Source organism: Taudactylus pleione, unplaced genomic scaffold (assembly GCF_031769625.1).
Source record: "Taudactylus pleione unplaced genomic scaffold, aTauple2 ptg000156l, whole genome shotgun sequence".
NCBI classification, from domain to species: domain Eukaryota; kingdom Metazoa; phylum Chordata; class Amphibia; order Anura; family Myobatrachidae; genus Taudactylus; species Taudactylus pleione.
In genome coordinates, this window is record NW_028284558.1 from 3,587,832 (window position 1) to 3,601,373 (window position 13,542).

Sequence of the window (13,542 nt, forward strand, 5' to 3'; positions counted from 1 at the left end):
TATGTTTACATAAAAAGTGGGTTTATTAATGCATATAAAAATCCCAAAAAGGGTGAATTAATAATAATAATAATAATAATACAAAAATTAAAAAAACAATAAGAATGTAAAAAGAGGTAAAACAAGCAGACATTAATTACCTCAAAATATCAAAAATGGCTCCACAGCATCCAGATAATGTCAACACATTTCAGCCCTTACAGGGCCTTTATCAAGACTTGTGGGTGCTGTGGATTATAATGTATTTAACTGTAAAGCCACCAATCATAACGCAGTATCTGATGATATCATAATTGGATTGAATGTGAAATAATATATCATATTTCCTCATTATCTGATCTGGTCATCCAAAACCGATGGATTATATCGGTGTGAAATATATATAATTCCAAACCTACCTATGTAAATAATGTAATTTCTCCGGTCCAGGTACTAACCTGAACCGGAAGTGTCGCATATATTGCTTACATTTTCAATGGACAAGCGCACACACCATCCTTGATGACCGGATGTCACCTGCGTGCTCCAGCTGCCCCTTCCGTTATGCCAGTACGCTGTTAAAGAGGGAGCGGAAGTGATGCACGTGTATTATCCGAGAGACCGGATATGTTGTATGCATTCCAACATCGCCCTTTCAACCAATACTAGGGGGAAATGGCAATAATCAAAATAAGTGAACGTATGGAATAATGTTTACGTATCAAGCAGGACCACTTGTACATAGAACTGTTCCCCTTAATAACAATAATTATATCAACAGCAAGTAATAATAAAAAAATCAAATCAGAAGTCTGTATGCTGATGTCCATTATTTGTCCAAAGAGATTCCAAACAGCTTCTCCTTTAGAAGGATACTCAGCCACAGATTCGAATGATGTAGTCCTTGGGAATAGGTAAGTACAATTAATTCCAACAAGATGTTAATTCACTGTATACAATTATAGGACATGATTAAGGAATTCAGTGACAAATCATTATCTTGAAGCCTCCAATATCACTAAGGATTACAATGTTTACTTCTTGATGGGATTAATTGTATTTTAAGAAATAATGTTTCTTTTTAAACAATACTTCTATATACAGAAGTCTGAAACCACGATGGGCACTAGGTTCACTCAAGGTTATTGCAAATTTACTTATGGGATATTGGGAATCAGAAATGGTATCGTCCAATGGCCCATATGGAGAGAACCTAGTGTCCTCCATGCAGTACATAGATGACATCTTCTTTAATTGGTAGGGAGGAAAGGAGCTTTTAGAATAGTTTTTTAAGTATCTTAATTCGAATCAGTATAATATCAAATTAACTTTTGAAACCAACAAACATAGGCCCTGATTCAGAGCCGGACGCTCTGACCAGAGCGCTCGCTCTGAATCAGGGCCCTCCTCCATTAAAATGGAGCGTCCTCCTGGACGCTCGTATAGCTGTGGGTCACCACCCACAGCATATATGAGTGTCCAACAAGATGGTCGTGATGGTCTTGACCATCGGACTTGCGAAGGAAATCCTGCGGTCGGGTTTCCCAGCCACAAGCCCTGGAGTGATTTTGGCTCTATCAGAGCCCAAATCACTCCCACTGACATCACTAGTGATGTCAGTGGGGCCGGCTTCAGATGGTAGGCATTCCCACGGGAACGCCTCTGTCTGGCAGGCACTCCCACCAAAGGGGGCGTGCTGTCAATCAACATTGACAGCACGCCCCCTTTGGTGCGAGACCCCGAGCAATGGAAAGCCCGTCGCTCGCCGGGTCTCACGCATGCACATGACGGATCTCCCTCCGTCGTGCGCATGCGCAGTGGGGAACATCGACCCATTTGCGAGCGTACTGCCGCTCGCGAGTGGGTCTGAATGACCCCCATAGCATTAACTTTTTAAATTTTATGGTATATATTAAGGATCATAATATGTACACTAATAATTATACAAAACTAACGGACTCAGGTACTTATATTCAGATTGCTAGCTGTCATCATGACAGCTGGATAAACTCTATTCCAAATGATCAAATTAAAAGGTTAAGAAGAAATTGTGCAGAGGACTGCATCTTTTCCATGCAAGCTAGGGATATTAAAAATAAGTTTAAAGCATGTGGATATGATGAAGATAAGATCAATGAAACACAACAAAAAAACAAAAAGGGAAAAAAAGGATAATAAAAAATATCAATGGGCAATCATAGCTGAATATACTAGCCAACACAAAAAAGTGTTGAGAAAATAATCAGGAAACATTGGGGTTTATTAAAAAAGGACCCTATTATTGGTACTTTAATCACTGACAAACCAGTACATATTTACCAAAAAGCACTGAATTTAAGATCTAAGTTGGTGTCTAGCGCCCTCCACATTTCATCGATTCCCATTCTAACCACATCAAAGGGTTTCCATAGATGTGGTTGTTGTGTAGGGTGCAGAAACATCACATATAAGGGAATTAGAAAATTTTTAAATATTAATAGTAATGGTAATGATGTATGTATTACTGATTTTATCACCTGCATTACAAACATTTTTATTTATGTGATGCAATGTGCCTGCAATAAATTTTATGTGGGTAGGGCCACTAGACCTTTATGTATTCGTATTAGTGAACATCTTAGGAACATAAAAAAAAGGGTTGGAGACCCATGCTTTATCCCAACATTTTAAAGAACTGCACAATTGTTCACCTTCATTTATTGAAGATTTTATTTGTGATCCAAATGGTAAAAGGAAATAAGAGGGGCTAAAGTATACCCAAACTGCTAGCAAAAGTTGAGATAAATTGCATCTTCTTATATATGACTCTGATTCCAAATGACTTGAATAAGTATTTAAAATTGAAATGGTTGCTTTAGTTGCAATCCTTTAATTGTACACCTTTCTATTTTCCTTTGGTATCCATAATTAGAGATTGATATTAATTTTTATATTTCCTAATATCACCATATTTTATAATATTTTATATTTATATACATGATTCTTAATCCCCATATTTTGTTATATATAGCAATGAAACGGCTGATTTAATTTTGATATGGTGTCATTTATTATTGATTTATACTTGTTTTAGTTTTTTAGATTTCACCATCCATTATCAGTACTTTAAACTGATCCCTTAGTTTGATTATTGTTGTTTCCCCCTAGTATTGGTTGCCAGGGCGATGTTGGAACGCACATGACATATCCAGCCTCTCAGATAATACACATGCATCACTTCTGCCTCTTCCTTAACAGTGGGCTGGCATAATGGAATGGGCAGGTGGAGCATGCAGGTACATCTGGTCTTCATGGATGGAGCATGTGCCCTGCTTTCTGTTCATTGAAAATGTAAGCAATATATGCAACACTTCCGGTTCTGGTAGTTCCGGGAACGGAGAAATTACATTATTTACGGAGGTAGGTTTAGAATTATATAAATTTCCCACCCATATAGTCCATTGGCTTTGGATGACCAGATCAGATCATGAGGAAATATGATATATTATTTCACATTTGATCCAATTATCATGTCATCAGATACTGCGTTCTAATTGGTGGATTCACAATTAAATACATTGTAGTCCACAGAACCCACATGTCTTCATAAAGGCCCTGTAAGGGCTGAAACACGTTGACATTATCTGGATGCTGTACAGCCATTTTTGATATTTTTAGGTAATTTATGTCTGCTTGTTTTGCCTCTTATTACATTCTTATTGTTTTTTATTGTTTGTATTATTATTATTAATTCACCCTTTTTGGGATTTTTATATGTATTAATAAACCCAATTTTTACGTAAACATACAATTGGAGCATATCCCTATATTTCTTGGATTTCATGTAAAGAAAAAAAATCATTGAATATTGAGAATCGATGGATTTGGAGTGGATGGAATTACACACTCCTTGAAAAAGATACCTTTATATGAAAGAATACGCCTAGCAAACTGTGAGTGTGGTACACCTGATAATTACCTATTGGGATCTATTCTCTTAAAAGAAACCTTGATAAACATGCACAGGTCTCCCATTATGTGAGTGGGGTATGCTGTCGTTCCAATACATTTATGATGATGGTGCAACTGGATCACAATTAGAAAACTAAAGAAACCTTTATGTGCACACGAAGTGGTGTTTCACTGTGAGTGGGGTACGCCCATCATCTCCCCATCATAAAATAACATTTCTCTATATGTGAAACTGAATTTTATGTGTTTGACATTACTACTACACATTGGTTGTCCATGTATCATTTCTTTTTTATGACCCAACTTGAACAGAGTGGATCTTCATAATTAAAAGTGAAGGACAGCATAAGAATATTTCTCACCAATTCAGGATGTATTGATGTTTATTCATTTTCTTTTCTGGTTGCAACACCACTGTAGGGCCGGTTTTGGGGCTGTTTCTATTGTTTATGCATTTTTGTTTTTCTCACTAGGTATGGTGATACCAAGCTTTAGGGACTAGTTCTAAAGATAGGCTGCTCTGCGCACAGATTGATATCTCCTACAAAATTATATATGTGTAATAATTTGTCTCACTACCTTCCAAAAAGAACTGATAACTTTTTTTCATATTTATAGGCCACAGAACATTGTTTATTGGAGTTCACGTGCCTCTTGGGGGAAGGAAAAGTCATCGACGTCACAGTCACCGACATCGTGGACACAAACACCGAAAAAGAGATAAGGAACGGGACTCTGGTTTAGAAGATGGACGAGAATCCCCTACATATGGTAAGGCACAATGTTCTGTTTTATTTATTTGTCTCTTTTAAAGGCCACAAGAAAATTTTATTTTATTTCTCCCAATGAAAATCATTATGTTGGGTACCACAACTAACTGCATTAACTAATTTTACATGAAAGAATACTACTATCTGGTCTTGCCTTTTGGAAGACTCAGACCTGGCATCCATTTGGCTAACATGATGTGGCTGTCTGACAGCCATTAATAACTGTAACCATGGAAGCAAACTGTGGATGGCAATGATTATTGGTCTATGGTTTAAATGGTGTATCTGATATTCATGAATTTTATTCTAGTTAGCATCAACAGATATATGTGTCTTTCAACAGCAAAGTACGAATAGTAGTCTTATTACAGGTATTAGGAGTAATTTTGGCACATTGCGATAACCAATAGGTGCCGGGAAGGCGGCAGCTCTCCCCCCTCAACATTTCAGAGAGGCACAATTCAATGTCCTGGGCAGTCAATGCAGGGATAGACATGACACACAGGTTTTAATATTAGGTTTCCTTTTATTGATTTGTCTGGTTTGAAAAAGTTAAGAAAGCATCCGGCTTCGCATTGCATGATGGTCTGTGTAGTCCTGGACAGTTCCCCATAGTGATAAGCTCCTAAGCCTATGTCAAACAACAACTCCGGCACCATTCGGGTAACCGTCCTCCTCCTGCCCCGGTGATGGTTGGATAACTTGGAAAAAAGGAGAGGGGGATAGTGTAGGCTGCGCTATTTATGGGAGAGTAAACCTCAAGTTGCAGCCGTAAAATATAAACTCTACACGGGCTTATAGAATCATAGATATACTTAAAAAATAATGCTGCAAAAAACTTGTGGGGCCCTCTACAGTGCATCCGGAAAGTATTCACAACGCTTCACTTTTTCCACATTTTGTTATGTTATAACCTTATTCCAAAATGGAATAAATTAATTTTTGTCCTCAAAATTCTACACACAATACCCCATAATGACAACTTGTAAAAAGTTTTTTTGAGATTTTTGCAAAGTTAGTAAAAAAAACCCAAACCACTAAGAAATCAGATGTACATAAGTATTCACGGCCTTTGTCACGAAGCTCAGAATTTAGCTCAGGTGCATCTTGTTTCCACTGATCATCCTTGAGATGTTCCTACAGCTTAATTGGAGTCCACCTGTGGTAAATTCAGTTGTTTGGACATGATTTTGAAAGGCATACACCTGTCTAAGGTCCCACACTTGACAGTGCATGTCAGAGCACAAACCAAGCATGAAGTGCAAGGAATTGTCTGTAGACCTCTGAGAGAGGATTGTCTCGAGACACAAATCTGGGGAAGGGTACAGAAAAATATCTGCTGCTTTGAAGGTACCAATGAGCACAGTGGCCTCCATCATCCATAAATGGAAGAAGTTCGGAAACAACAGGACTCTTCCTAGAGTTAGCCAGCCATCTAAACTGAGCGATCGGGGGTGAAGGACCCTAGTCAGGGAGGTGACCAAGAACCCAATGGTCACTCTGTCAGAGCTACAGCATTCCTCTGTGGAGAGAGGAGAACCTTCCAGAAGGGCAACCATCTCTGAAGCAATCCATCAATCAGGCCTGTATATTAGAGTGGCCAGACGGAAGCCACTCCTTAGTAAAAAGCACATGGCAGCCCATCTGGAGTTTGCCATGCACCTGAAGTACTCCCTGGTCTGATGAGACAAATATTTAACTCTTTGGTGTGAATGCCAGGCATTATGTTTGGAGCAAACCAGGCACTGCTCATCACCAGGCCAATACCATTTCTACAGCGAAGCATGGTGGTGGTAGCATCATGCTGTGGTGATGTTTTTCAGTGGCAGGAACTGGGAGACTAGTCAGGATAGAAGGAAAGATGAATGCAGCAATGTACAGAGACATTCTGGACGAAAACCAGCTCCAGAGCGCTCTCGACCTCAGACTGGGGCAACGGTTCATTTTTCAGCAGGACAGCGACCCTAAGCACACAGCCAAGATATAAAAGGAGTGGCTTCAGGACAACTCTGTGAATGTTCTTGAGTGGCCCAGCCAGAGCCCAGACTTGAATCCAATTGAACATCTCTGGAGAGATCTGAAAATGGCTGTGCACTGACGCTTCCCATCCAACCTGATGGCACTTGAGAGGTGCTGCAAAGAGGAATGGGCAAAACTGCCCAAAGATAGGTGTGCCAAGCTTGTGGCATCATATTCAAAAGACCTGAGTAATTGCTGCCAAAGGATTTATCAACAAGTATTAAGCTAAGGTTATGAATACTTATGTACATATGATTTCTTAGTTTGTTTTTTTAAATTAAATTTGCAAAATCTCAAAAAAAACTTTTTACACATTGTCATTATTGAGTGTAGAATTTTGAGGGCAAAAATGAGTTTATTCCATTTTGGAACAAGGCTGTAACATAACAAAATGTGGAAAAATGAAGCGTTGTGAATACTTTCCGGATGCACTGTATAAAATACTCTAATACTGTATAATATTAAGTTTTCTGTTTATTTGGAGGTAAAACAATATTGAAATATAAAACAAGGTACGCGTGTCATAGAAGCATCTGTAAAATGAATCTATAAAAGTGCAAGCATGTTAAGAGCGTGGTCTAATACCAGTATAACATAGAGACATGACGTACTACATAAAGGGTAAGGATGACAATATACATAGAAGAGATAGAGATGGATTGCGCTATTTGATTTTACCTACTCAAAGGTAAAAGTGTAGCTCACTGTCCATGAGAGATATGGCTTGTATAAGAGGTGACACGCTAGCTAGAGTGTTACTCACCCTTATATATATGAATGTTAAAAGGCACCAACATGACTCTACTGTTACTCTACTAATATATACACTCCGGTCATTTGGAGTCAGCTTAAAAGGCAAAGTCTTATTCGGTCTGTGGAGTCTCCCTGATCCTGGCTTCTCCAACCACGAGCATTTTTGAGGTAACACTTAAATGAATAATAGATGTGGTACCTTTATGCTGCACACTCCTGTGCTGTCTTTGCGTCTTCCTTGATGTGTTGTAGTGCGCTGAGGGTCTACCGGCAGACAGTACGGTGCATCCGTCCTGTAACGTGACAGACAAATCTTCTGGGCTTGATGCGCTCAGCAGCGCTATTCCATCTTTTAATGCTTTCCTGAAACAGGAATTGGCAGCTAAGGTTCTCATGCACAGTTGGGCATACATTACTGAAAAGAAATGTGCATGAAAAAATAATGTTGGACTCTGCACACCTTGAGAAGCAGATGCCCATGTGTTGGGCATCATATGTGCCTGGTTTTCTACAAATCATCCTCATCAGTGTCTACATGCACTTGCCCAATGCAATATGCACAATATACTCCTCCTAACAGGCTGCTTATGTGCTGGCCTGCATGAAATTTACCTATGAGAATGCTTATTCAAACCCCAGTTCCACCTCTCCCGTCCTCCATCTCTACGATTGCTTAGTCACAATGTCTGAGCATGGGCAGAGTGACTTCATACAAGATACCCTATGCAAATGGATGTACATTCCAAATGTTAACTTCTCCCTTCATTTCCATACCCTAGTGTGATGATAAGGACAATTGATGTCATTACCAGTAATCTCTTGAGTGTAGAGAAATTTTCCTTATAGCTGGAATTGACAACAAATAATCTTAAATTGTGGTTTAATTAAACCTTCCTTTCATTACTTACAGTTTAATTTAACTGCTTTGTGCTAGCTAAGATAACTTTTGTGATCTTGGTAAACCACATTATAATTATTATGGAAAGGTTTGTACTGTATGTTGCTCATTAGTGAATGTGGTGCTATCCAAGGTACTGGCTTCTAGCAATGCATTGTATTTCTCATCTGGAATGCTTGGGACTAGGGGTGTACCATAATTTGTAGCCTTATATTAAAAGACATTTAAACTATTATTCGCTTTTTGTATCTTTTTGGTTGTGGTGACTTTGTGGTTTGTGGGTTTTAAAGTTCAAAAGTGTGTTAAATGATGGTAAAGCCTGTAAATATTTTTCTTCTTCCTACTTCATGGCAGCCATAACTCTGAGATTACATACCTTTCCCTTAATCTTAGACAGGAAGTTTTTTCCCCTTTAGGGTCCGCCCACTTTAGGTTTATAGGTCCCCTCCCCCTATCCCTCCTCAGTCTTTTTCCTGTCTCTTAGTTAGAAGGAGAGTGGAAAGTTTGTTATTTTGTTCTAGTTTTCTCTTATTTTATTTGAGTGAAGAATAATATACAGTATTTTAAATGATTGAATATTTAGAAAATTGAGAAGAACAAAATAAAAATTAGATTGTATAATTATTTATTGATTTGCTTGTTTATATCTTGCAGCAAAAACATATGAAGTTTTAATGTTGTTAATTTGTTGATAATACCATGAGGCTATTTTTACTTGTAGACACTCCATCCCAAAGGGTCCAGTTTATCCTTGGAACCGAGGACGATGATGAAGAACACATTCCTCATGATTTATTCACAGAGTTGGATGAAATTTGCCTCCGTGAAGGGGATGATGCTGAGTGGCGAGAAATGGCAAGGTCAGTACAACATTTTCAAATTTAAATTTCAAGATACACATAAAACAGATACAATAGTTAGGCAATATTGTTTAACATTGTAAAGGAATGATAAAATTGTATTTTTACTATTATTTTCCTTTTTTCTCTCTTTATGTATCACTCATGAATGATGCCACCCTCTCTTAGAACCATATAAACTTTCTGCACAACATGCACTGTGATTTATCCATTCATTGTTACTCTCTTTACAAAGCTACCATGACTGTAACAGCAGTTCTAACCTGTGTTTAAGATACTGTAGTTATGTTGGAGCACCTTATTAGTATTATTAATATTACTTTTATGCTATTATACAAGAACATTTTATGTGTAAAGCTTACATTGACTGTGCTATACAATGATGTAACAAAGCATAAACACATTTTCTAACATAACATAACATAACAAGAAGATTATAATTTATAGACCTGACACTTAGTAATATTTTTATATTAGACAAATCCATATAATCTACTATGTGTATTTTTTATTAGTTTATGTTGCTTAACCTTTACTAGTTAGTTAATGTATAAATCGGCAAAAGAATATTACTGTTAGCAGCAATGTTATAATACAGATGGACCGTTGGCTATGCCCAAATAGGCAAACTAATTTCAGCATCCTTGATGAACTAAACAAAAACTGTTTTGAATAAATAGTACAGAGTTCTTTTTGTGCTATTAATGGAATAATTAATACACAATATATTTTTCATGTGTTACGAAAAAATATTTTTATAAAGTGTATTTCTCTATTTTGTTTTGTGTTGTGTTTGTTTTTCTCCTCCTTTGCTTGTTTTCTTAGGATTAATAAAGTTTTTATCTACAATTGAAAGAAATAAAAAGGAAAGATTGAATTTTTAGTAGGGATTTCTTGTGTGTTTAATTAAGACTTGTTTGATTAGATGGCTGAAGTTTGAAGAAGACGTTGAAGACGGTGGAGAGAGATGGAGCAAACCTTATGTTGCCACGTTGTCACTTCATAGCTTGTTTGAGCTGAGAAGTTGTATTCTGCATGGTACGGTGCTGCTGGATATGAGGGCCAACACATTAGAAGAAATTGCAGGTATTGTACATGGCAGTAATTGATACCTGTTGAATTTTGTTCATGGTTTAGTATATACACATTTCACTTCTAAATTAATTAGTATTCTAAAGGCTTTATTGATAATTAATTATGTGAATTAGCAAGTCCTCTGCAAAAGCAATCACTTCTGAAAATGCCATTTGTAGTGTATGTAAATTGTATTCTAAGAAATTAATAATCACACTGCATACTGCATACTTTCATATTGTTACTAGGAAGGAGCGAAAATATTCTGCTAACTAGTCTTATTTTTTTCAGAAAGGTTTGCAGTATCTGTTTTGCTTCACATGCTAAGCAGAAAGACTCTAAACACTGATTAGCCCCTATCAACTTGAAATAGCCTTTCTTAATAGTTGCCTGTACTATGCTATCAGCAAATAAAGAGTTGACTGAATGGGCTGTTTTGTCAATGGTGTTCCCAGAAGACTGCTCTAATTAGTTACATACCATCTCATATGATGACTGCAAACACTGTACATTTAAAAGACTATGATAATATGAGTAATTATATTTAAAAAAAATAATAAGTACAGTATAAGATTAATATACTATTACTTTAGATTTCATGATGGTAAATCTAAATGTAAATCTAAATGTAAATCTTTCTTTAATTCAAGATAATTTATTAGCTGAAATTTTTTTTCTGGCTAAACAAATTCTAAAATAACCCAAGACATTTCAGCCTTGTAAATATGTTAGTAAAGCAAATAATACTATAAAACTTCTCTTTTGTATACACACAGGCACAAGAAAAGTTTGGATTCATTGTTTTCTCTTTAGCAGAAGCTCTACCATGTAAATGTTGATAGCTGTGTTATAAAATAAAGCAAATACACTACCTTGATTACTTACTAATTCCACACCATAATACAATAAATATCATAATATATGAACTAAAATAAAAGTCTATGTAAAGCAACAAGGTATTTAAATTGGGTTATATACTATTGCTGGTAATCAGATCTGTATACAGATCTTTTTATACAATTAAATAGCACAAAAACACAGGTTATAAAGGCAACAGGTCATTATGCCTCAACCATGCCACTAAGATACATTCAGGGTAGTCCAAACACATTCATTGCAACCTTGCCCAAGCAGCAGTTCACAATATGTATTATGTAAATATTCCACCCAAACGCACTGTCATTAAACTAATCAAAACAATTAAATGTATTATTTGAACATACTTATGGGCTATACAAATACATGCTATTATTATTATTATTATTATTATTATTATTATTATTATCAATAATAATAATAATAAAAAATGATTGTTCTATTTGATTTACAAGTAATGTAAAATAACCAGAGGTGTTTTTTCCTTTAATCTTGTTAATCGTGGATTTAAGACATAAATAATAATAATAATAATAATAATAATAATATTTTTATATAGCACTTTACTTCCAATAGGACTCAAAATGCTTTACATTTTAAAATTAAGTTATAACAGATTACACAAAAAAAGAGCTAAGCATTTGGGTTGCATTTTCTTTTTATAGAAACTAAAGGGCAATAATGAAATGCTTGAACAAACAGGTAAGACTTGAGTAAATAGATACTGCAAAAAACAATGTCCCCAGACCCCCGCTAGATGCCCCTTATATGTACATATTAGTATTAATTACTTAAAAGACCCTCATACCTCCCTATATGCCCCCCATGCCTCTCCACATGCCTGCCAGACATCCCCATCTGCCATTGTGCAGAGGAGTTCACGTGCCATGAACAAAGGTACTGATCCAACCCTACCAGCATCCTTGCCCCAGCCACATATGAGCAGATAACCATGCTATGACTTTGCTGCAACTGGTAACCACATTTGAAAGTACAAAGAACCATATGCAGCTCTAGAGCCATGGGTTGGCCACATCGGATCTAGAGGCATTTGCTGTTCAGATGCTGTCCTGGGAAAACAAAGACTTAGGAATGGCCTATTGATTGCTTGTTGGCAAAGTCAAAGAATGGACCTCACATCTAATTAAAACTAAATGTTGTGGTAAGAATTGCATTGCAATAAAAGCACATTTTGTGATGGATTAAGTCATATCGAGAGCAGAAGAATAAAATATGAATATGTTTTGAATAAAGTATGTGAGTAGTGGGCATTTTGTTAAATTAATATGTCTTTATGTGAGAGTTGGAGTTTTCATTTGATTTTAAAATAATATGGCTTTTTTCATTTCACTGATGCTGTAATTCTTATAAGTCTCAGGGGCCTATTCATCAACACTAAAATAACGTTTTTGAGGACATTTTCCTTAATTAACGTTATTTTTGTATTCAAGAAGAGACTTAACACAGGAGATATCACTGATATCACTTACATGCTTCCAGCGTGTGCAGGTCCCCCAGCGTCTCTCTCCGGCGCTCTGGTCCGTCCTCTGGCTCCAGTGGATGCTCTGACATGTGGTCTCTCAGCAGAACACAAACTTTAGAAAAACAAAAAACTTTTTTGTTTTTCTAAACAGTACTGCACTCTGCTGGGAGACCACATGTCAGAGCAGCCCCTGAAGCTGGAGGCGCTGCAGGGTGCAGGTAAGTGCGGGGATGGGGGGGAGGTATGCGGAGGGGGGAGGGGGACACAAAATTACCGCAGCTGTAGGCAGTGCTGCGCATGCTCTGGTTTTACGAATGTAACGGCGCATGTGCAGCACTGATTACAGCTGCGGTAAGTTAGTCTAGATAGTGAAAACTATTTCCTGAAAAACTGTCATCGCAAAAATGACAGCTTTTCGAAATAGATCGTTATGGAGAGGAGGAATGATGAATTCCTCCTGTAATTAGGTAGAACTCCAGGCGAGTTCTAAACCTAATTACCTCCAGAGAATTTTTAGGTATGAGGAATAGGCCCCTTAGACTTTTATTGTTAGGCAGAAAGGTGCTTAAAGAACATTGTAACTCTACAATTGGTGGAATTTTTACAGCTAGTTAGAGTTTTATGGTAATTTCTCTTAAAATTCCAACCTAGCTATAAGTGCTAGGTGAGAGCTTTTTATTACATAGTGCCTCCTGCAAATGCAATGGATAATCTGGTGACAGGTTCTCTTTCAAGTTGGTGATGGGTGTTAGATTCTGTATTCCAAATTGCTGCACAGTGATGAAGGTGCGATGCAGGGGTAGAGGACATCTGTATACAGCTGCAATTTGTATTTTAAATTGTAAATATTTACATATAGTCTACTAGAGAATATAAGTA

At 36.9% G+C, this 13,542-nt stretch overlaps 1 protein-coding gene across 4 annotated transcripts in view; it reads left to right on the forward strand.

Annotated features, from left to right (window-relative positions):
* The window catches only part of SLC4A10 (solute carrier family 4 member 10), a 297,890-nt gene that overhangs the window by 146,356 nt on the left and 137,992 nt on the right, over nt 1–13,542 (forward strand). For all 4 annotated transcript variants that reach the window (XM_088474821.1, XM_088474819.1, XM_088474822.1 and 1 more), the window contains exons 3-5: nt 4,549–4,701; nt 9,092–9,230; nt 10,156–10,316. In XM_088474821.1, coding sequence (XP_088330947.1) covers nt 4,549–4,701; nt 9,092–9,230; nt 10,156–10,316 — 453 coding nt within the window. The remainder of the gene's footprint in view (nt 1–4,548; nt 4,702–9,091; nt 9,231–10,155; nt 10,317–13,542) is intronic.